Source organism: Gopherus flavomarginatus, chromosome 5, assembly GCF_025201925.1.
Source record: "Gopherus flavomarginatus isolate rGopFla2 chromosome 5, rGopFla2.mat.asm, whole genome shotgun sequence".
NCBI classification, from domain to species: Eukaryota; Metazoa; Chordata; order Testudines; family Testudinidae; genus Gopherus; species Gopherus flavomarginatus.
Genome location: NC_066621.1, coordinates 132,359,792 through 132,384,048, shown reverse-complemented (window position 1 = coordinate 132,384,048; position 24,257 = coordinate 132,359,792). Strand labels below are relative to the sequence as shown.

The window sequence follows — 24,257 nt, the reverse complement described above, 5'->3', positions numbered from 1 at the left end:
TTAAGACAAAGTAAAAGATGGTACAATTGCTTTATCTACTAGCATACATTTCAGAGGGGGCCCTTATCTAAACTTGAACAATTCTCTTTTGCAAAGCTCACTTTCTTCTTTGAGTACTGGTTCCTATGTGTATTTCACACATGGGTATACATGTGCACCATGCACATTCACCCAGAGTTTCTTAACAAGCACTGTCTGTTGGCCTGCATATGAGCATTTGCTCGCCTCGTGCTCCAGACGAAAAGCATAAGAGACAGTGTGAGCTGATGCCTCTACAGGATCTTCTTACCACTGCATTGCCTGAGTCAGAATCCTCTGTGTCCAGATATCTTCAGATTCTTTCTTCTAATACCTTGTAAATAGATATTGTAAATGCGTTTTTATATTAGTATTGTTAGTTTTTATAGTATAGCTAGTAGAGCTTGCTTTTCCTTTTGCTGGGGAGCCCCTTCCCTCCGCCTGGGACTGTGCCCAGAGTCTCAGGGTTCAAGAACATTGCATCACTTGCCCTTGTTCCTTCTCCATGAACGAGGACCACCAACATTGCCTCTGCTGTTTGGATGATACTCAGATTTCTGCAAAGTGCAGCATCTGTTGCTCATTTTCCCCTGCGAACACGCACAGTTCATGAACCTTAGTTGAAGAAACACCTTATGGAGAAGGCTATGAGACCCCTGTACATCAGCCCCCAATGTACAAACAGCACAAGCTTGGGAACGGAGCCAAAAGCTGCTAAGCTCAAGGACTTTGTATGAGAGAAAGTGAAACTCATGGTTACGAGGACAAATCCCTGTCCAGGTCTCTTCCTAAGAGAAGAGATCCCTTTCCAACACCGGACAGGTCGAGCGAGTCTTCGCATGCAGATATTAAGGGCTCAGGACTGCTTAAGACCCCCTAGCAGGAGGGTAAAGCATGAAAGAAAAAGGATCCATCTGTTCCATTGGTAGCTCTGTCTCCTAAACGTAAAGACCGGCATCCCAGAACTCTTGGATGGAGTTGGTGATCTGACACTTCAGCAGTGTGATCTCGTTCTTCAAAGGACCAGCCTAACAGCAATGTCTCAGGACACATCGTCACTTTTGGTTATGATCACCGGAGCACCCCAAACACTTGGATGTATGGACACTTTTGTCTCCTGAGAGGATATCATCTTTCCCTTATCCTCAATCCACTCTCCTCTTAAGCCTGTCCTGTGAAGGACTGCCACACCAGAGGATAAAACTGCTTCAGTAACAGAGGAGCCATCTCCACTCCCACCCTCAGAATCAGATGCTCCTGCCAGTCCTTTGTCTTCTCTTAGAGAGATGAGTCCTGGCACGGAGTCAAGGAGATCTGGATGCCCTTCTCCCTGGTATGACTTTCCTAGGGATTGCTGGTACCTGACTCCATGGCAGCCCCCTCAACTGGTTGACCCCTCATATAGGCCCTATTGGGGCTTTTGGGATCCATATAGTAGAGTCCTGGATCCATTCATGAGACCGAGACCCACCCCCTCCACAATCTTGTTATCACCAGTGTTCAGCCAAGCCTCTGCGCAAGTGGCAGAGGACTCATGGGCTGAAAATCGAGGCCTCTACCACCATGACCTCCACCTGTTCCACTTGGCATCCTTTGGATCTGTCAAAGTAGGAGGTGGATATTGATCTGGATCCATAGGAATCAGTGATACCAACATCCTCATTTCTGGATCTGGATGTGGGAATCGCTCTGTCTTCACCAGACAACCACAAGCAATACCAGGAGCTACTGCAGAGAATAGTGAATCACTTTCATAACCCTTCTAGGGGAGATCCAGAATTCCCAGCACTGACTGCTTGATGTTCTGCAACCTACAGGTCCAAGCAAGGAGTACTCTGAGGTTGGACCTGTTGGGAAGATAGGTATTCTCCTGTGGGCGTGCAATTCTGTATTACTGTCTGAGCTTTGTTACCGTAAAAAGATTTTAACTTCTACTATAGACTTGTAGACTTTAAGGACAAACTTCCCCTTGAGGACACAGCCCAATATCAGTCCTTCATCGAGGAAGGCAGGCCAGTGGCAAAAACATCACTACAAGCTGCAGTGAATGGAGCAGACATGGCAGCCAGAGTGCTAGCCACTTCTATAGTTATGAGGTGTAAATTTTAGCTTCACTCTTTAGGGTTCCCCAGGGAGTATCAGAACATACAGAGGACTCACCATTCAACAAATCAGATTGTTTAATGAGAAAACTGATGATTCTTTATTCTTGTTGAAATACTGTAGTCTAGATCAACCATCCGCACTCTGGGAATTTTGCACCCCAGCCCTGAAGAGAAAATACTGCATGCAGGTGTATAGACTGAGACCCACCCCCTCCACAATCTTGTTATCACCAGTGTTCAGCCAAGCCTCTGCACAAGTGGCAGAGGACTCATGGTCTGAAAATTGAGACCTCTACCACCATGACCTCCACCCATTCCACCCACCTGTAAAGGGTTACTGTTGACTCTTCGGTTGAGAACCTCCCATCGTTATTGATGCCAACAACTTCTAGCCCCCCTGTCTTTGGGGGCCAACTTGCACTTTTTGCCCACAATTGGAATGCTATCACAACAGATATTTGGAGTCTAGAAATTATCCACTATGGTTAATCCATCAATCTTCTCTCCTATTCTTCCCACAAACCCACTTCCTGGTTCCTCTTCAGAGATCACTTTCACAAGCAGATTCTTCTCCAGAAGGTGGGTTCTCTTTTCCAACCAGGAGCGATAGAATGACTGCCACCTCAGTATCCAGAGAGGGCAGAGAGGGTTCTATTCCACAGACTTTTTGGAGGACTTTATTTAAAAAAAAAAAAAAAAAAAGGTAGAGAGTGGATACCCATTCTGGACCTTCAACAACTGAACATATTTATTCAAACATCAAAATGCAAGATGGCTACACTAGCATCAATAATTTCCCTCCTCTGTGTGGGGAGGAGTGGTCCATGACTCTTAACATGAAGGATGCTTATTTTCATGTAGATATTTATCCATCCCACAGAAAGTTTCTTCAGTTCCTGGTATGTGACGTGCATTAATGATTTAGACTCCTACCCTTTGGATTAGCAATAGCGTCCAGGATAGTCACAAAGATTTTCTCTGGGCTGGTAGCCCAAATGAGATGTCACAGTTACTTAGGTTTCCCATATTGGGATGATTGGCTCGCAATAAATTGCTCCAACAATAAGGTCAGGTTGGTGACTTTGTTACTGCTTTATCTTCTAGCAGCGCTGGGTGTCTGTGTGAACAAAGAAAAGTCCATTTTGATCCCCACACAGACAATAAACTTTATTGGAGTGACATGACTTAATTTCAACTGGAGCTTTCCTCCCACAGAAATATTCCAATCAGTGAGCAATTTGATATCACAGGTTACTTGCAGATCAAAGACTACAGTTAAAGTATGCCTATCTTTATTAGCCCACTTGGCATCTTACATTTATGTGACACGATTCGCCAGACTTCAGCTGTGCCGACTACTGGCTTGGCTCTGGTCCATCTACTCACCAGACAAGGACCACATCAACAACAGCTTGACCATTCCCCCAAGGATCATCACATCTTTTACCTGGTGGTCGAACCTGGAACCGATGCAAGTGGGAGTTCATGTCAACATTCCCATCCCTAGTGCCTCAATCATAATGGACTCATCCCTTCTGGGTCCAGAATAACCCAACCTGAATAACCAAACAGTACACTTGGAACCCACAGAAGGCCAGACTGCACATCAACCTGCTAGAAATGAGAACAGTCTACCTCAGCCCATCGTCTTGCTCTCTTGGTCTGCAATCCCTCTCTTGCTTCAGGACAAAAAAGACCTTGAAGAGCAACTAGCAAAAGACAAAACTAACAGCAACATTTTTTTTAAAGTATATCAGAAGCAAGAAGCAGACCAAACAATCAGTGTGGCCACCGGATGACCAAGGTGCTAAAGGAGTGCTCAAGGGAGACAAGGCCATTGCTGTGAAGCTAAATGATTTTTTTGCATTGGTCTTCACTGGAAAGGATGTGAGGAAGATTCCCACACGAGCCATTCTTTTTAGGCGACAAAACTGAAGGAAATCAAATTCAAGACTGCAGAACTGCTAACTGTGATAACTAACCTATTGCTTAAATCAGCCTCTGTACCAGATCACTGGAGTATAGCTAATGTAACACCAATTTAAAAAAAAAAAGGGAGCTTGAGACACAATCCTGGCAATAACTTCAGTGCCAGGCATATTGTTTGAAACTATAGTAAAGAACACACAGATTAATACAGTTTGTTGTGGGAGAGTTAACAGAGCTTTTGTAAAGGGAAATCATGCCTCACCAATGTATTATAATATTTTGAGGATGTCATTGAGGATGTGGACAAGGGTGATTCAGGTGATATAGTGCACTTGGACTTTCAGAAAGACTTTGATAAGATCCCACACCAAAGGCTCTTAAGCAAAATAGGCAGTCACGGGATAAGAGGAACTGTCCTTTCATGGATTGGTAACTAGTTAAAAGATAGGAAACAAAGAGTAAAAATAAGTTTCATTTTCACAGTGGAGAGAGGTAAATAGTAGGGTCCCCCAAGGAACTGTATTGGGGCCAGTACATATTCATAAATGATCTGGAAAAAGGGGTAAATAGTGGGGTGGCAAAGTTTTGCAGACAATCACATCCAAAGTTGACTTTGAAAAGTTACAAATGTATCTCACTAAACTGGATGATTGAGCAAGAAAATGGCAGATGAAATTCAGTGTTGTTAAGTGCAAAGTAATGCACATTGGAAAATATAATCCCAGCTAACCATACAAAATGATGAGTTGTAAATTGGCTATTACTACTCAAGAAAGGGATCTTGGAATCATCCTGGACAGTTCTCTAAATTATCTGCTAAGTGTGCAGCAGCAGTCAAAAAAACTAACAATGTTAGGAACCAATTAGGAAAGGGATAGAAAATAATACTGAAAATATAATGGCACTATATAAAGCCATGTTACTCTCGCATCTTAAATAGTGTGTGCAGGTTTGGTCACTCCATCTCAAAAGATATATTAGAATTGGAAAAAGTATAGAGCAGTGTAACAAAAACTATTAGGGATATGGAACAGCTTCCGTATGAGTATGGATAAAAAAAAACTGGGCATGTTTAGCTGCGAAAAGGGACAGCTAAGGGGCTTTATAACAGAGGTCTATAAAATCACAAGTGGTGTGGAAAAAATGAATAAGAAAGTTTTACATACCTCGTCACATACACAGGAACCAGGGGTCACCCAATAAAATTAATTAGTAGTATGTTTAAAACAAACGTATGAAACACAGTCAGTCTGTAGAACCCATTGCTGGGACATGTTGTGAAGGCCAAAGGTGTAAGTAGGTTCAAAAAAGAATTCGATAAGTTCATGGAGAATAGGGCCATCAATGGCTATTACCCAAGATGTTCTGGGATACAACCTTGTGTTCTAGGTGTCCCTAAACCTCTTGACTGCCAGAAGCTGGGATTGTATGACGGGATGGATCACTCGATAATTTCCCTGTTCTGTTAATTTTCTCTGAAGCATCTGGCACCGTCCACTGTTGAAAGACAGGATACTGGGCTAGATGGACCATTGTTCTGACCCAGTATGGCCATTTTTATATTCTTATGTTCTTTAAAATATGGAAGAGTCAAGTAGGAACTGCTTCCTAGCTAAACGGAGATGTTTCTCTACCTGGGTGCAGGTCAGTCAGTCTTCTTCAGACTCTGCAGATATTCCAGTCATATTAGATTACCTCCTGTCATTGAAGAACTCGGGTCTCTCCCTTAGCTCACTGAGAGTCCATCTCACAGGAATCAGTACTTTCCTTCCTCCAGTAAATAGATGTTCCATTTTTACTCGCACAACAATAGTGAGATTCATAAAGAGTCTTTCCATCAATGGTCAAGGCTTACTTCAATGGGACCTCAAGCTTGTCCTTTCAGGACTCACCAGACCACCATTTAAACCTTTAGATATATGTTCTGTGTTCTCACCTTTCTGTGAAAGATGTATTTTTAGTTTTTACTTCAGCCAGAAGAGTGAACAAGATGGAGGCACTCATGGCAGACCCACCATATGCAGTTTTTCACAAGGAGAAGTATCAGAGGGGTAGCCATGTTAGTCTGGATCTGTAAAAGCAGCAGAGAGTCCTGTGGCACCTTACAGACTAATAAGCGTATTGGAGCATAAGCTTTCATGGGTGAATACCCACTTCATCGGATGCATGTCAGGAGAAGGTTTCCCTTCACTTTCATCCTAAATTCCTCCCTAAAGTAATTTCTGAATTTTTTTGTCAAACAATCAGTCCACTTACCTGTTTTCTTCTCAAAACTTCATGCTTCCATTGAAGAGAAAACCTTCATTCCCTGGATGTCAGATGTTCCCTGACATTCTATTTTCAAACGACCAAACCAATGAGAAAATCACTAAGACTGTTTCTCTCTGTCGCAGAAAAGTTGCAAGGACAAGCAGTATCTTCTCAGCGAATCTCTAAATGGATTTCTGGTCGTATCACCACATGCTACTAGAGTATCCATCCTCTGGATGGAGTAAGGGAATGCTCAACCAGAGACCAAACTGCTTCTACAGCATTTCTATGGGAAGTACTGATACTGGATGTATGCAGAGTGGCTATCTGGAGTTCCAGTCACACGTTCACAAAACACTGTAGCTTCTCGAACCCCATCTCCAGTCTGAATACTGCTTGTCAGTCACCCACTTGTGGAATACACATAGGCACTAGCACTCAAATAAGAAATGAAGGTTTACTTACCTGTAACTGGAAGTTCTTCAAGATGTGTGGTGTCTAACTGTAGTCCACTACCCATCCTCCGTCCTCTCTGCTTTGGATCCCACTGGATTCACAGTTAAGAACTGGAACTGGAGAGGCATTGGCCCTTACTGCCTCGTTATACCCTCAGTCTGGAGCACAAGAAGACCAATTGGGCACTGCTTGTTGAGAATCTCCAGATGCGGGCACGTGGAAGCCATGCGTACTCATGTATGAAATATAGATAGGGATCACACATCTCAAAGAACTTCAGTAACAGGTATGTAACATCCATTTCATACATGACTTTGACACTTACTCACTCATTCCTGAAAAGTTCAAATATATGTCTTTAGCTCCTGCATAGTGTGTGAATTATATTTATGTAGTCTTTTTTGAGAGATACTAACTCTTAAGGCATTAAAAAATAAGTACACTATTTTTGATGTACTATATAATATCTTAAACTGTGTATTCATTTGTTTTCTGTTTGTTACTGCTAAAAAAATTTTAAAACCCTCTCAAATTGGGTATGACTGTCCTTCCTGTTTAATGTATAGCCTTAGTGGCTAAAAACAACTGACTTTCAACAGCTATAGTTGACCAAATCTTTTGCTTCTCTCAATGAAGATATACTTCTCAGCCATGTGAGATTGTGGTAGACTGTGGACCATATACCGACAAAAGTGGACTGTATGAAAGATTGTTAAAAGAATTGGATGAAGCACTTAACTTTCTAAATGACTGCAACATATCTGTACATTCAAAAGAGAGAGACTCTACGTTAATTTCTAAACAGGTAAGGACATTATGTCCGATGTAAAACACATACTTAGATTTTTATCATTGATTGTTCATTGCTTTCCAAGTTAATTACAGAAACTTGTATTTTAATTCAGCCAACCTAAAATATATTAACAAAATTAATCTTAATTTCCTGTGACTGATTGTGAAGTTTTCCTTTGAACCGTGGGTGAAATCTATTGAAGTCAATAGCAGAACTCCTACTGATGTCCAGGATTTCACCTCCTAACTCTGTGACTTTAGAACTTTGTCAGACATGTGGATCATATATATTTTCTTTTTCATTCTGCATAATTATTTTATTGCTTATATATTGGCCATTATTGTTAAGACTCAGTGACTTTTCCAAATAAAATTTTAATAGTGCAACCAAAAAAAAAAAAAGGAAATGGTGCTTCAGGAAATTATCTGAAAAAATCTCCAGTTGGTGTAACAAGGTGAAATAAACTCTCAGACAGATACTCTGCTTCAGACTCTTCCACTTCTTTCAGTTCCCACATTCTTTGGGTCTCTTCAGTTACAGGAGCATTGCCTACATTACCTGCCAAATAAGCTGTAGAGAAAGGAGTGCAAAATTGCACAGAGATTGTAAAGAATCGTCCTGATTACGTCTGAGCAGTCAGGAATGGAGAAGCAGAGAATAAGGGGAAGAGAGAAGGATAGTGTTTTCAAGTGCAGTTTTCTAGAGCTATAAAAATCTCATGGTGCAATATTTTAACTGTATTGTGATGCTTTCATTGTAATATTGAATCAGAATGTGATGGGTCATGAATCTGTTTTAGTGATATAGCAACATCACAACACAATGTCAGTATGTCACACTATAATATTTTTATGTGGCATTTGGCCGCTTGACTCAGTGGCAAACGTGCCTTTCCAGCAGGTTGAATACTGTTGCACTCACTCTATTTAAATTAATTGAAATGAAATTTGTTTTTTCTTTACTGTTCTTTTCTCTGTTTAAAGTATAGTTTTCATTTTCTTAGTTTAATTTAAAAGGTTTCCTTTGATAGAACAGACTTCACGAGCACTAATTAAATACAGTGAATAATATATAATGAATTGAGAGCCTTATTTGTGGAATTTGTTGGTAAATTATCAGTCTCAGATAATTTTGCAGAATTGCCTATGCAAAATATTGCCTTGTTTAAAAACTTATTTCCCCATTAGTCTAGGGGGGCGATACTGTCCAGTTGCTCATAACTGCATTATGAATTATTTTTAGCATAATTATTTTAAGGCAGATTTCCAGATTGCAATGCAGTTGGACTACAAAATAGTAATTAAATTCTTCTTGTCCAAGGACAAAAATGATAAAATATAGAGTGTAGCTCTAGTGGCTGATGTTTCTGGTGAAGAAGTATTTTTACGTTTTCTCCTATCATGTTTATGGGGGACTTCTAAATGAAATAACTGTAGCTATCTTTTACAAAGAAACCAACTACTGTTGTGCTTACAGTGAGGATTATCCTCATATTAGAAATGAAAACCCAATATAAAATGAATAAATTATTACTATATCCTATTGAACTGGAGTTTGAATTCATTTGTTGTAGATACTGTCAGACTGTCGAGCTGTGTTGGTTGTTCTGGGACCCTGGTGTGCAGATAAGGTAGCTGGAATGATGGTGAGAGAGCTACAGAAGTACATCAAACATGAGCAAGAGGAACTGCACAGGAAATTTTTATTGTTTACAGACACTTTCCTAAGAAAAATACATGCACTGTGTGAAGAGCACTTCTCACCTGCCTCACTTGATCTGAAATTTGTAACCCCGAAAGTAATAAAACTGCTTGAAATCTTGCGCAAATATAAACCATATGAGCGGCAGCAGTTTGAAAGTGTTGAGTGGTATAATAATAGGAATCAGGATAATTATGTGTCTTGGAGTGATTCTGAAGATGATGATGAGGATGAAGAAATTGAGGAGAAAGAGAAGCCAGAGACAAATTTCCCTTCTCCCTTTACTAATATTTTATGTGGAATTATTTTTGTGGAAAGGAGATACACAGCAGTCGTCCTAAACAGGTAACACTTTTAAAAATGAAAATCTTAAAGAATGTAACACATTGCCAAAGGGAAATGTATGTTATCTAGGAAATTGTGCTGTATTTCAGGAAAGCCACTCCATTTTGTATTTGACTCAAATAAGAGACCTAGAACATTCGTCCAAGAACCACTATGAGCTTTTGAGTAAAAATTTCAAAAGTACCTTAGTCACTTTTGAAAATAGGACATAAGCTCCAAAATCACTTAGGCACCTCTAAAAATTTTATCCTGTCACCATGTATCAATGTGATTCCAGCTTAGTGGAGCCCAAGTTTATAATTGTAAGTTTAAAAAAAGTATATACATGCAATACTGGAACATTTGGAGTTTACAAAACTCTTTATTCAGTAAAATGTCAAGCCCTTGTGTTCCTTATCAGCAACAAAAAAAAAAGGTGGCCACTGGGGCATCTGCCAAAAAATATTGAAGATGTGTGCAATACTCTAGTTGCATGAGGTATGTTTTTTTCCTAAAAAGGTGATCTGCATTAGCTATACATAAGCACCACTTTACCAATAAGTGCTGATTGCCCCAAGTAAACAATGAAAGAGGTACTTCAGCAAATAAATTAATGTTTTTTTTTCTGTTTTTAAACAGCTAATATGCTGAAAAAATACCCCCATACAATTTATTTTTGTGCATTCATCACATATTAATATTAAATATTTTTACTTAAGTTTAAACAAGATCTCTGATGGAAGGAAATAAAAAGTTATTCCTCCTAACAGTACATATCCTCCACTCCACCATGCACAAGCACACACCTTGCCATTTCCACAACTGTCATACACCACAGATCTTGCTTCACAGCTTTAGCGCTGTTGTGTTTCCACTCTTCTGTTCACATCATTTTACCAGAATATTTTTTCCCCAGCAATAGAAGTTGGTTGTGTAGGAAGATGCTAAAGGGTTTTATGCAGAAGGATGGTATTTTCTGTAGTAATTCCCTGGGTTGTTTCTACAGCTTAATTAGGGAGGTTAACACACCTGTGCGGATGCAAGGACAGCAAGAGAATGTTATCTTTCAATAGTTGTGCATGAATTCTGAGTTATAGGATAAAATCTGCAGAAAAACCTCCAAGGGGGAGCAACCCTTATATGCAACCAACCCCCTATCAATCAGGTTTGCATTCACCAGTCCCTGTCAATCACGCTTGCATGTACCCTCCCTCTTCTCATTCTCTCTTCTCTCTCCTCACCCCACCAAATCAATCAGTGGGATTTGTATGAGCCTGCTCCTTGTACTCATCTTTCAACCCCTCTCTCCAATTCTAATCAGTCTTTTGTGTACCCAGTCCCCATTCAGCAAGCAAGGTTATATGCCCCATCAGTCAGGTTTGTGTTCACTCCAAATACATTTTCAATTATAAAAATAGTGGATAATTGTTAAAAATGACCCTAAATCCAAAACTGTCTTTAAAAACAAAAGCAAACAAAAGCACACTCTGTTGAATTAGGATTCCTCAGGATCCATCTCTCTGCAAATTTTTGTGTAGATACCTGTTAGACAATATTTTTATCAGTCAACAAGGAAGAGTTTCAGACAGAGCCCAAATTTAAAGACTTCCTGTTTAGTTTCTCTTCATAATTTTTTTTAACATAAATTCCACAGAAAATTCAGAGGATATGAAAAGTAACTATGGTTGAAACTTCACACCAACTGATCTCCTCCATTTAGAGAGAAACAGGATTTTATGCTGACTGTTAAGCCCATTTTGGAACACAACTGTGAAGTCACTAATAGACACCTCTATATTTTTTGTGGGATTTCCCCCCCCCCCACCCCCACCCCCCAACTGTAGACACATTGGCTAAAGTCGAGATTTGGTAAAACTTTGTACTCATAAAATGTTTTCATATGTAATTACCTGTTTGCATCCAGACACACACAAATGAAAATGTTTGCCAGGCATGCACATATGCATTCTGAAGAGGCATAAATTAAGCCATGTCTGTTTGAAGATATGGCCCACATTTTATTGAAAAGCCTGCAGCAGTTACAACAGCTTATTGATTTTTGTTCAGTGGCGTTTGCAGTAAATGCTTCCTATTTTTTTTAAACTGCATAGCTAAATAATTTTATTTCTTTTGGAAAGAAACGTAATGTTCTGCACCTGCCAGTACTTAAGATTTATTTGGAATTTGGGCCTGATCCAGCATCCACTAAAGTCAATAGGAAGACTTCCATTGACTTCCAAGTTTTGGATTAGAACATTAGTGTGTGTTAATTGAGTGTACACTTCAATAATTTGATCAGTGGACATATCCTTTGAAGTGTGCATTCCCCACATGCACACTTTCAGTGTATTTTTTTTCTTTTTCTTTGCGTTTTTGCACCCATAAATGGATATGTTAATGGAAGTGTATTATGTGATACAAGTCAAGTCTTCCAGTGAAATGAATACGTTTTTAATAACTTTTAAAAAGTTCTTTACATTTACTGAAATCTGATAAATATGCCTGGCAACCTGAAATAAAGATTACATTATACTTCAGGGAGTAAAGGGGATTATGAAGTCACAGTTAATATAGACTACTAAATTATACATTTGATTCAAATGCTATTGTACTTTTTCCATTGCACTGTACATACCTGCTTACTTTATGTGATTTATAAATCAAACTACATCCTGGCTGCCACAACACTTCAAACTTACAGTACATTAGATTTATAAAGAATTAACAAAAAGGCACTTACCTTAAGACTCTGGGCAACCTTCACATGAATTATGGTGACCAAAGTATAAAATGAGTATTGAGCATCTAACTCCCACTCCAAAAGTCAACCATCGAACAAAAGTTCTCCAAAAAAGAGTCTCCCCACCCTCACGCAAGTTCCAAATTTAACCTTTATCAAACCCTTCCCTCTGCATAGAATCATATGGTTAAAAGGTACCATAAGGGTCATCTAGTCTAGCCCCCTGCCAAGATGCAGGATTTGTTGTTTTTAAACCATCCAAGACAGATGGCTCTCCAGCCTCCTTTTGAAAACCTCCAGTGAAGGAGCTTCCACAACCTCCCTAGGCAGTCTGTTCCGTTGTCCTACTGTTCCAAAAACATTTGTGAATATATTGGGTTTACAGATTACTTGGAAGGTCAGCAGATCCAAGGTGTTTGAGACCAATGGCTGAAGACCTCTCACTACTGCCAGTTCCTTGTCCTTTCAATTGAGAGGGATTCAGCTCAAAGGCATCCGCTGCTTGCAGTTGCAGCAATAGGGCACACAGAGAAAGGCAGTCTTCCCAAGTCGGAAGATCCCAAAACATTTAGGGCTTTATAAATTATAACCAACACCTTAAATTCCACCCAGAATCCAATAGCCACGCCCTGCACATCACAAAGTGAGGCCAGATCAATATATAGTTACTGTTGACTTGTTTTGTTGCTGTTATAATAATAATAATTACACTTGGTCTACAGCTCCTGGAATTATGTAATGGAGTCTGATACTGGTAGTAAAAAGGGGTGCATGGATATGTCTACACTGCCATTAAAAATCCTCGGTTGCCTTGTGCCAGCTGACTTGGGCCATGTTTAATTGTGGTATGGATTCTCAGGCTGGTGGGAGGGTCCCAGAGCTCAGGCTGCAGCCTGAGGCCAAATGTCTATACCTCAGTTAAACAACCCTTTAGCCCCAGGCCTGCGAGCCTGAGTCAGCCGGCACAGGGCAGCCTTGGGAGTCTAATTGCAGTGTACACATACCCTGTGGCAGAAACAGGTAGGAATTTAATATGAAATGATACTTAACTACTAATTCCTTTCTTTAAAAACTAGTATTATTGCCTAAATTGTAAATATTACTGGTCAAACCAAAAATTTGCCTAATCTATTTATAGTAATGATCACATATCATTTTCGCCCATTAGTTACAAATGCACAGCAAAATCTGTTGTCATAAATTATTAGATGTGTATTAAAAGCATTCGTTCATTCATTACCATAGGTATTTTTGAACTTGTATTTCAGTTGTATACCTCGGGGAAATGTGAGAGAAAAAATCTATTTAAGAAGGTTTTTAAAATACTTTTTACTATTTTTGTCCATATAAGGAAAACACAGTATATGTGTGACATTCCTGGGTACAATCCAGACTAATGAACAGTTCTGTCACCCCTGCCTTGCAACATTGGGTGTCTTACAATGCCTTACTGAAGGGGCTCCCACCTGTGCCACTCACAAGCAACCTTCCAGCATGCAAGCCGCACCCTAAGTGTTTGTGTGTAACTACAGCCTGCCAGCCACACTTGGGTTTTACTCTGTCTTTCCCCAGCCTTGGTTATACTGTAGGGTGTCCCCAACACAACCTCAGTCTTAGATTCCACCCCCCCAGAAATCTATGCCCATTGCTGCCCAGCCTTCTCCTGAATAATACAAGTTTTATAATAAAGTCCATTATTACTTTAATAGAAATAATATCCATGTAACTTTCCATCCCAGTTGGATTTTCCCAGAGACTTCAGTTTAAACATACTTGCTTAGATAAAACAATAAAGCAAGTTTATTAACTACAAAGAAAGAGATTTTAAGTGAGTACAAGTAATGAGGCATAACAGTCTGAAATGGTTACATGAAAAACAAAGATAAAACACCACTTAACACACTGTCACATTCAAAGCAGAGCTTTCTCTCCACATCCTTCTTAGGATCAGGTCAGGACCCCGTCTCCCAGAATCCAACATAATTCTTTGTTGCTTCGGTACTGTCAGTGCGATGGATAGGGAGAGAGAGGGAGGTGCCTTGCGGTCTTTAACCTTCCTTTTTATAATTTCAGTCCCTCCTTTGAAAAACATTTCTAGCTGGGTACCAGGGAAACAAAAGCCTATGAGGAAGGATGTTCCCTGCCGCATGTTCCTCACCAGTTTGAGCTATCTTTGTTTCTTTTCCTGCTTGATGACTCTGTTTGCTGCTTAAATGCAAATTAAACAGGTCACACATTCCTTTGTTTGAGATAGACCTGTTTGCCAACCTCGGTTTGGAACATACAGAGTTTACACCATATAGCAGAATCTTATAACTTCACATACGGTGTTACCCCACACATTTTATCAGCAAATTGAGGTTTTCAAATGAAAGCTTACAAGGCGTATTTGTACAGAGATAGTTACAATACTGTGCAAGTTGTGAATATATGGATGCATTCTGTCACAGTATGTTACTAGTTCCTGGTTACAGAAAGAATTAAAGATCTTAATACATTTGTCCTGTAAGTAATTGCCTATAAAGTTGTGCACTTTGAAATTTTATATCTCAATATCATTAATTGTATATTTCTTTACAAGTGAAGTGCATTAAGACCTTATGGAAACTTTAAGTAGAAATTCAAATTTGAGATTTCTTACTTTTGATCATCTTTGATGGAATAAAAGAGCTTTAGAGAATAGGAATGTCACCTATAAGAAGAAACAACGGTAAAGATTTTCAGGGTCTGACTCCCCTCTCTTCCCCCTCACCCCTCTTCCCCCCCCACCCCCAAAATCAGGCACATAACTACCCTCCCACTTTTCTGCAATATCCCTTTCTAGTGGCTGGGCCAGGGAGGGTTTGATGTCCATACAGCCTTTGAACTTAACAGACTCTGAGTCTTTTAACACAGGCAGTAAAGACACATTTTTAGACCCAGAGATTTCAGGTTCATCCCCCACTGCAGAGGACTCACCATTGGGCATTGCATTTCACAAGCAATTACTGTGATTATACACACGTGTATTTATACAGACAGATGGCTAGTTGCTTAACTTATTCATGAAATCACAGTGTTGCACAGACAAATTTTTAGCTTGTTAGGCCTATAAGAAGAAGGGAAAATATAAAAGAAGAGATCTATTTAAAAATGAATGCAAAAGGATGAATAAATATGTATAATCATATAATCCATGTTCAGTATTATTGAGAACTTATTATTAATTTCACCAACTAATTGAAAACCTATTTAGATTAAATAAGAAAGGTACAGGTCTAGATCTTTAATCACAGTGCTAAACATATCTATATTCTCATTTCTCAAAACATTACAGCAGAGTCTTAAAACTTTTTGTCATTAGCATATATGAACAGAAAGTATAATTTAAATTATGCAGGTATTATCCTTAACATTAACCTGATAATCTTACATTCCAACACAATTATCCATAACAGTAAAACAATTTCTGTATATCTCACTTTCTAATACTACCTTATTTAAGCTGCAAAGAATCAAGTGGGTCTTGAACTGTTTTGTGCTGTGATTCTAGAGTCAATGTTCTTTCGGAAGCTTTGTTAATTTGCAGAGCTAAGCCTTGATCATACAGCTAGCTCCTTGGTGCACGGGGTCCAACCACACACAGATAGTTCCAGGGTATGGGGCCTTACATTTCATGTTCAAGATGTTTTTATTTGTGTGTGTGTGTGTGTGTGTGTGGTATACATACATGCTTTTCAGTTTGCTTTTCTCTTTTTGAATGTGTGCATATGTATACCTATGCAGAATACACATTCAGTGTAGTTGACAATGCCACAACAGATAAAGGTGTAAAATGTTTGAGTACAGAGGTCTGTAACATTTAGAATAGATGTGAACTCTTGGTGCTGGTTTCTTAGTTTCTGTCCTCTGTAGATTTTGACCAAATGACTAGTGATGTGGGATCCTGAGTTCTAGGGTGACCAACATGAGGTCCCTTTGGGGTATGTCTACACAGGAATAAAAAAACTGCTGGAGCCCGAACTTGAATGTCTATACTGTGATTTTTAGAGCCACAGCCCTAGCTCAAGTCAGCTGATGCGAGCCAGCTGCAGCTGTGTTGCAGGTCTTTTACTCCTATGTAGACATACTCTACGAGGGGCCTTTTTATTCCAGTGGGATTCTTGGCACTTCCTGAAAAGTAAGTGTCTTTAAAGACATCTCAGTTTGGGCACCCAGAAACTGAGGAATCACAGAATCGCTGGTCCCTTCTGAAAATCTTGGCCTTGAAGTATAGACTTTTCCATAATAGACCCAAAGCATGTGCATATGTATGCAGTCCATCTTTGATTATCCCTACAGAAGTTTTCACCATAAACTTTCACTTTTAGAAAAAAAACATACTAAGGTCATCTGTATATATGTTGGCAAAGTACCCGATTACCAAACTTCAATTTTTAATATAGGTCTTATAAATGAAAGATTAACTTTCATTTTCTCAGCTATGCCTGATTCCAAAATGTGTGTAATATTCTTAGGTTGATAAAGGAAGCTGGAAAACAGGATCCAGAGCTGGCTTACATCAGTAGCAATTTTATAACTGGACATGGCATTGGAAAGAATCAGCCTCGTAACAAACAGATGGAAGTGGAATTCAGAAAACAAGAAGAGGTAACTTAAGTGAAAAGAATTATACAATAGTACTATGTTCAGAATCATTTAATTTGCAGGCAAAATCTGTGTTCAGTAACTCCTGGAATCTCAGGAAGTATTCTGACTTGACAGATCTGCACACTTATTTGTGGTGCAGATGTTTTTACAAAAAATATGTGTTTTAGAAAAATTGGATGGTCAAGTTATATAGTTGAATAGAATTTAAAATAACTAGTTTCTTGTCTTGTCACATAATTAACCACTTAATTCTCCTCCAGTGGGTTAACAATGCTACATTACTGTTTCACAGAAAATAAAGTGTTTTGGAATTTCCTGACTGCTGTTTAGAATGTTAAGCTCTTTTGTAATAACAGTAAATTACTGATCATTAAAAGCTCAGATTTACATTGAGTCAACTGTATAATGAAAATCCATGGTCTTGAATTTTATGTTGGGACCTTTTTTAAAAAATTTTTTTAGCTTTTAACTGCATTTTGGATTTGAACTTGATAAAAGCCATATTTATAACCTGAACCTCAGTAATTGCTTTATTAAAAAAATTAAAATCGCCTACCCTATTACAGCCTGACATACTTTTTGATACCATTAGCTTATTAAATTCAAAGAAATAAAATTTAACACTTTAAAAAATACTTCCAACTTGATGATAAAATCTACGAAAATGGAACATCCTAGCACTCTGAAATCTGTATTTAAGTCATTGAGCTGAGTGACTGATTAATTTTGCTTTACAAGGTTTGTTAGAATGTATTATTGGCCAGGATCTTTTTAACAATAAATGTTTGTTGTGTGGAATATTTGTTTGGGCTGTATACATGATAGGGAGTGGGGGAGCATTCACAAATGAAAGACTTATAATATTGCTCTGTATTTTTCAAGACTGTTATTAAATGGTGATGTGGTGTAACAGGTGTTAAGTAGAACCCATGAATGATTTAGCAACCAATTCATTTAAAAAGCCAATGGCTATTTTAATAAGATCCTAAAACAAAAGTCAAAAAGGACCAAAATTAGGGAGATTTAGTGTTTTAGCTGAAGGGAAAATATTTAGAAAGAACCCTCATATTTATCATTTAAAATACTTGCAATTTAAAAACAGTTGAAAAGTTAATCTTTGTTAGTCCTATTTCAAAATGGAATCTCTTTTGAAAATTAGTATATCCAACATTTCCAGAAGGTGAGTATGGGCGATGAGATGGAACACTTGATGATTACCTGTTCTGTTCTTTTCCTCTGAAGCACCTGTTATTGGCTACTGTCAGTAGACGGGACACTGGGCTTGATGGGTCTTTGGTCTGACCCAGAATGGCTGTTCTTATGATCTTGCCTACATTGAAATTTGGAATTAGTAAATACAGTTGGCAATTGTTCAGTAACAAACTTGATATAAAAAGTAGCCTAAAACCAAGTAGTTTACTATAATTTATTTTGTAGGGGAGGGAGGCTGTTTCTTTCACACATAGTATAATGGGCTATACATTCTTAGGGGTTTTTTCCCTTTTAAGTGAACCTGATTTTTACTTCCTTTATATTCCTTTTCTGGATTTTACACTATAGTTAGACATTGTTCTCTTTGCAAGTATTTTCATCTGAATTTCTTATTTCAGTTTGTTTTTATATATCTGTTGTGACTTTTCTTTTAGCAGGTTGACCATAATTAGCAGAAACATCAACTGTGAAAATTGTCATTTCCAAAGTGATGCTTCAACATCAGAAATGCTGATTGGTTATTCCCAAACCGATGTTCAGAAATGCTTTTCTGAACACAGCATTGCTGAAGTATAGCCAAAAGATATGTAGCATTGTAAATAAGCGGGTTTTCCCCATCCTCACGATTAGTGGTTCCCACATTTTTTTTAGATTCCCTCATAATTTGATATTTAAGATTTAATTCCTAGGAAGCCATACTGTCTTTCTGATTAAATGTTGTTGCTCTAAGAGTCTCTGAAAAGATGTTTTTATTGTTGTTTATTCTGGTTGAACACTGTAATCCTTCTGATTCTTTTTTAAACATGTTTTTAGAATTCCAATTGCATCCTTTTGGGTTTGTTTTTTTTTACATAGCATTATAAAATTAATTAAAAGTAATTCAAACAGTTATGTACAGAACTGATTTCTGAGACGTTTCTTTTCTTGATTACTTTTATAGGTACTTAGAAAATTTCGAGCACATGAGACCAACTTGCTTATTGCTACTAGTATTGTTGAAGAGGGTGTTGACATACCAAAATGCAATTTGGTGGTTCGTTTTGATTTGCCCACAGAATATCGTTCTTATGTGCAATCCAAAGGAAGAGCTAGGGCACCAATCTCAAATTACATCATGTTAGCAGACACAGACAAAATCAAAAGTTTTGAAGAAGATCTTAAAACATACAAAGCAATTGAAAAGGTATGTATCCAAAGGAACATACTTCTTGGTTAGCAGTGTAGTAAAAAAAAATAGCCTGTTTCTCATCACATTCTGTTCTTAAAATGTTAAGATCCTCAGAAACAAATGCTCGAAGTCCATTGATACTAGTGAAACTGAAACTGAACCCATCGTTGATGATGATGATATCTTTCCACCCTATGTGTTGAGGCCAGATGATAGCAGTCCAAGAGTTACAATTAACACTGCGATTGGACACATCAATAGGTATGAGGCAAATTCACTTTTTTCCTTACACTTTGATATCTTCAGATACTGAAGTTCTCCATTGACTCTCACAACAGGGCAGCATAAGGCATGGCACTGCAAACTTCCCCATAACACTATACCAACATACTTCAACTCTGTTCTCAATGAGATCACCTCAAGTTAGAGAGGGCAGGCCTGTTGTCAGATCCATTCAGTCCTTGTCTGAGACTGCCGACAAGGATACCAGTTCTGATGGTTGGATTAGTGATGTGGATTCCCTTTCTGCTAGGAACTGCACAGGGATGTGAACATAACATGGCTGATGTGTACTCCCATTGCTTAATGCATTGCTGGAATGTACTGAGTTACTATGGTGATATGGGCTGTATAAAAACCTTTGTAAAATAGAGACCACTAGCACATTTAATGAAGTCCACTATTCAGCCATCAAATGGGTAGAGATGTAGTTGCTTTCGATAAGGCTAAATTTAAAGAAGTGCTATAGTTGAGAGAGGCCACATAAAACCCTCTCGCTCACATTTCTGATAGTTTATGATCTGCTGTCTTATTTTAAAAAGGGTATTGGATGATGCCATTAAATCATTTTACTTTACTAAATATTAATTTTGGGAAATTCAAGAAATAGGCAGAACTAAAATCTTCCATACTTCCTGCATTAGTGATTTGAGAGTCCCTGTAAGCTGTACATCGGATCTTGCTTTTGGATTTAGAAAGATCGGCTTTTTAAAATCTATTTCGAATTAGGTATTGCGCAAGATTACCAAGCGATCCATTTACTCATCTGGCTCCTAAGTGTAAAACCCGAGAACTACCTGATAATACATTTTATTCAACTCTCTACCTGCCAATCAACTCACCTCTTCGAGCCTCTATTGTTGTAAGTACTTGGTATGGGGATGGAAATAAGTGAATTATATATGTATGTATGCATGAATGAGTTTTCCGTTGGCATTAATTTGTAGCCAGTATACTGCTTTTTTTTGCTGTAACACACTCTGTAACTACTTGCAGACCACATCAGCTTCTTTTGTTTGTAGTCTGTTTTCTCAGCAACTTCCTTTCATTGTACATCCCAAAGACTTTTGCTGCTTTTCCTGCAGCCTCATCTTCATACACATTTGCTTATTTGAGTTGTGGGATGTGCTTCAGATATATATTTCTGCACTTTGCATAGGCAGTATAAGAGTTGATGATGTTTTTAAAAACAGTAACTCCTTTGTGATGAGTTTTAATGTCTCTTCTGAGTTTATGAAACCATTACAATGTTTATGTTAAGTTCTGACCATTTAAATATATTGGTAGACTATGTACTGGTAAAGATAGATTTAAGAGATTTTGTGAAATATTTTGTAGGGTCCTCCAATGAGTTGTGCAAGACTGGCTGAGAGAGTGGTAGCTCTTATTTGCTGTGAAAAACTTCACAAAATTGGTAAGAGTCTTTGAAAACAAGGATCTCTTTGGTTAAGGAAAAAAACCTTTATATTGAGGCATTTGGAAAGTTGTAGGTATAGACTTCTGTCATATATAATATGGTAGTGGAGTTCATGATTTAACCCCCATTGCGCAATGTTCTGTGATGTGATCATATAATGAAATAATTTAGCATGCATCCATGTAGAGGTATAGAGTTTAAGGTTGTCAAGGGAATCTCGCCACTGAATTTCTGTGGTTTTTAAAATGGTAAATTCAATATCAGTTGCGGTAACATAAATTTTGACATGGAATATGGTTTTTATATAGGAAAAAATTTCAGTGTCAGCTAGCAAATCACATTTCAGAGTTCTGGTGTAATTTGAGGGCTATATTTCTTAGCCATGAGATAACCATAGAATATTATTTTCTAAGAGTTCATTATAACGCTTTTGTTATGTACAATCCAAAATTCAGTGCTTTAAGTGGCAGCTTCTCTAGTTAACTACAAAATATTTATGAGAACTCTAATTTCTTCAAATGCTGGTCCCTATGTGTGTTCCATGTGTAAGTATGCATTTGCACCATACACGTGAATCCAGAAAGATCTTGCAAGTATTGTCCATTGGTCTGCCTCCAAGCCCAAGTTTCCCTTTGAGCTGTGCACCAGGGATATAAGGGGAGTTGTGGACTGACTCCTCCAGTTCCTTTGTACCACCACAGTTGGAATCCTCCAGTGTCTGGAGCTATCCTCACATCGAGTTTGTCTTCATGTTGTAAATATAATTGTATATACTTTAAGTGGTTTTATAGTTTGTGTACTGGTAGTGTAGTTTAGTTCCTCATGTGGTAGGGAACCCACTCTGTTTCCCCTTTTGGGAGTAGGACTATGCCAGAATTTCAGGATTCAAAAACTCTCCATCCCGCTCTTGCTCTTTCTTGGGCAGTGATGACCACCTAAGTTCCCTCGGTTCCTTGGCTGCGTAGTGGGACAGCCTGCACACCAAACCCCTCATTCCCAGGCCCCCCCCCAGAGCCCTCACCCCCTACGCACACCCCAACCCCCTGTCCTAGCCACCACCTGTACCCCAAACCCCTCATGCCTAGCCACACCCCAGAGCCCCCACCCCCAGCCGGAGTCCTCACCCCCCTGCACCACAACCCACTGCCACAGCCCTGTGAAAGCTTCCATAATACCGGTACCAACATTGTTGCTGACCACGGCCTTAAAGAATCGAAGTTCCATCAGCTGCCAGTACCGATGAGTACCAGATGGGATCCTCTCTCCCCAGCTCTGTGCCAACCTGGTCCTGAAAGCACCCGTCAACAAACCGTAACGGCACCGGATCCAACAGAACTGACAGCCAGGACTGTTTGTACTCCAGAATGGACTGAGACATACACTACACTAGAGGAAATCTTCATCCTCCTGGACTTGCAATTTCCTCTATTTTTTGGCCTGGTCCTTCTGAGGCCCATATTGACCCCAGAAGAGGACACTTCTTCAAGGAGGAGGAGTCACTCCCTCTATTCCATCTGTAAGCCAGAGTTTTCTTCCGCTGTGTCTTGGACCTGTCCTCTGCGCAAACAGGATTACCCTCCAAGAGAGCACTGGTACCCACTGTCCTGAGGTTCATCCCAGCCAGCCTTCAACCCTTCATACTGGCCCTGTTGGCATCCATGGGACCCTTATGCATGACATACTGAATCCATGCACTCAACCAGAGAGTCTCACCATCCTTCTCCTACTGGATAACAGCAACCAGTTCTGCAGGAGTATGTGGAAGAGGAAGAGGATGAACTGGATCCTCTGGTACTAGCAGTGCCAATAGGCATATCATCTTCCTCACCTGATGAAGTAGTTGCCCGGTCTTTGCTCTCACCCAGTGACCCTAGGCAATACCAAGCACTGTTGCAGATGTTGGCAGCAGAGCTTCAGATTCCATTAGAGGAAGTTCAAGATATGCAGCACAAACTCTTGAACATCTGGCAGCTGACTGGATCCAATTGGGTAGCATCCCTGTAAATAAGGCAATTATGGAGGCCAGCTAAAGTGGTATGGTGTACACTGACAACTTGTACCCCTACTCCTAAGATGAAGAATTCTTGTTCACCAGCTCTACCCTTAACTCCCTAGTAGTGCAAGCAGCCATGGGAAGATCCAGGCAGCGACTCCCAGGAACTACCCATACTTACAAGGGAGCTCAACACCTTGACCTTCAGAGAAGGAAGGTATTCACATCCATCAGCCTTCAGTTGAGAATTTCTAACTACCAGGTCCTCTTATGAACTATGCAATGTTACTGGAGTTCAAAGAGAAAACTCCTCCAGGAGGAGAGGACTCAATTCCAGACCCTTTTTGAGGAAGGTAGACTTGTGGCAAAACCTCACTGTAAGCTGCAGTGGAAGCAGCTGATACCACATCAAGATCTATGGCACCCACAATAGTAATGTGCCAGGAGTCATGGCGCCACTCTTCAGGGTTCCCAAGAGAGATTCAGAACACCACCAAGGAGTTGCCTTGTAATGAAACTGAGCTCTTTAACGAGAAGACAGACAAGTCTTTGCACTTGTTAAAAAACTGCAGGCCAACCCACTGCTCGCGAGGCATTAATTCTCTGGGCCTGGAGAGGAAACTTCATAAATGATCATATAGGACAAGGCCTTTTTCCTTAGCCTTTTTTTCACCGATGACCCTACAAAACTGTGCAACAAGTTACAGAAATCAAGTTACACAGTCTTCTCCATATCAGTGATAGCTACCCAACCTCAGCCACCAGCTAACCTATAGAGTGAGTGCCACCTCAGCATCAAGGGAAAGGGTTCTATTCCAACTGTTTCCTATTTCCTAATAAAAAGGGAGGCTGGAGGGATTCTTGACCTACATCAGCTAAATACCTTTATTTACACATTAAAATTCTGCCACTGGTTACATTGGCGTCAGTAACTCCTTCCCTGGAAAAAGACACATGTTCGCAGCTGTCCACGTACAAGATGTTTGCTTTCATGTGAACATCCACCTATCCCGCAGAAGGTTCCTCATATTTCTGGTAGCTCAGGAACACTATGAGTACAGGGAACTCCTGCACAATCTGGCAACAGCACCCAGGGTCTTTACAAAGGTCTTTTCAATGGTGGGAGCACAGATGAGATGAAACAGCTACACCATCTTCCTGTACTTGGATGACTAGCTTCGAACAAGTAGATAATGCCTAAGAGCTCTGTTGGCAATCTCGTCATTACTCCTGTTTTTTGGCA

General features: G+C 39.4%; 1 protein-coding gene across 13 annotated transcripts in view; it reads left to right on the top strand.

The window, feature by feature from the left end:
• DICER1 (dicer 1, ribonuclease III) overlaps window positions 1-24,257 on the top strand; it is a 97,565-nt gene that overhangs the window by 41,292 nt on the left and 32,016 nt on the right. For 12 of the 13 annotated variants that reach the window (XM_050954449.1, XM_050954442.1, XM_050954439.1 and 9 more), the window contains 7 exons: window positions 7,395-7,563; window positions 9,125-9,597; window positions 16,813-16,945; window positions 19,098-19,340; window positions 19,432-19,586; window positions 20,334-20,466; window positions 20,943-21,018. In XM_050954449.1, the coding sequence (XP_050810406.1) occupies window positions 7,395-7,563; window positions 9,125-9,597; window positions 16,813-16,945; window positions 19,098-19,340; window positions 19,432-19,586; window positions 20,334-20,466; window positions 20,943-21,018 (1,382 nt within the window). Of the gene's footprint in view, window positions 1-7,394; window positions 7,564-9,124; window positions 9,602-16,812; window positions 16,946-19,097; window positions 19,341-19,431; window positions 19,587-20,333; window positions 20,467-20,942; window positions 21,019-24,257 lie in introns of those variants that run through there. The other variant, XM_050954453.1, reaches the window with a different exon arrangement.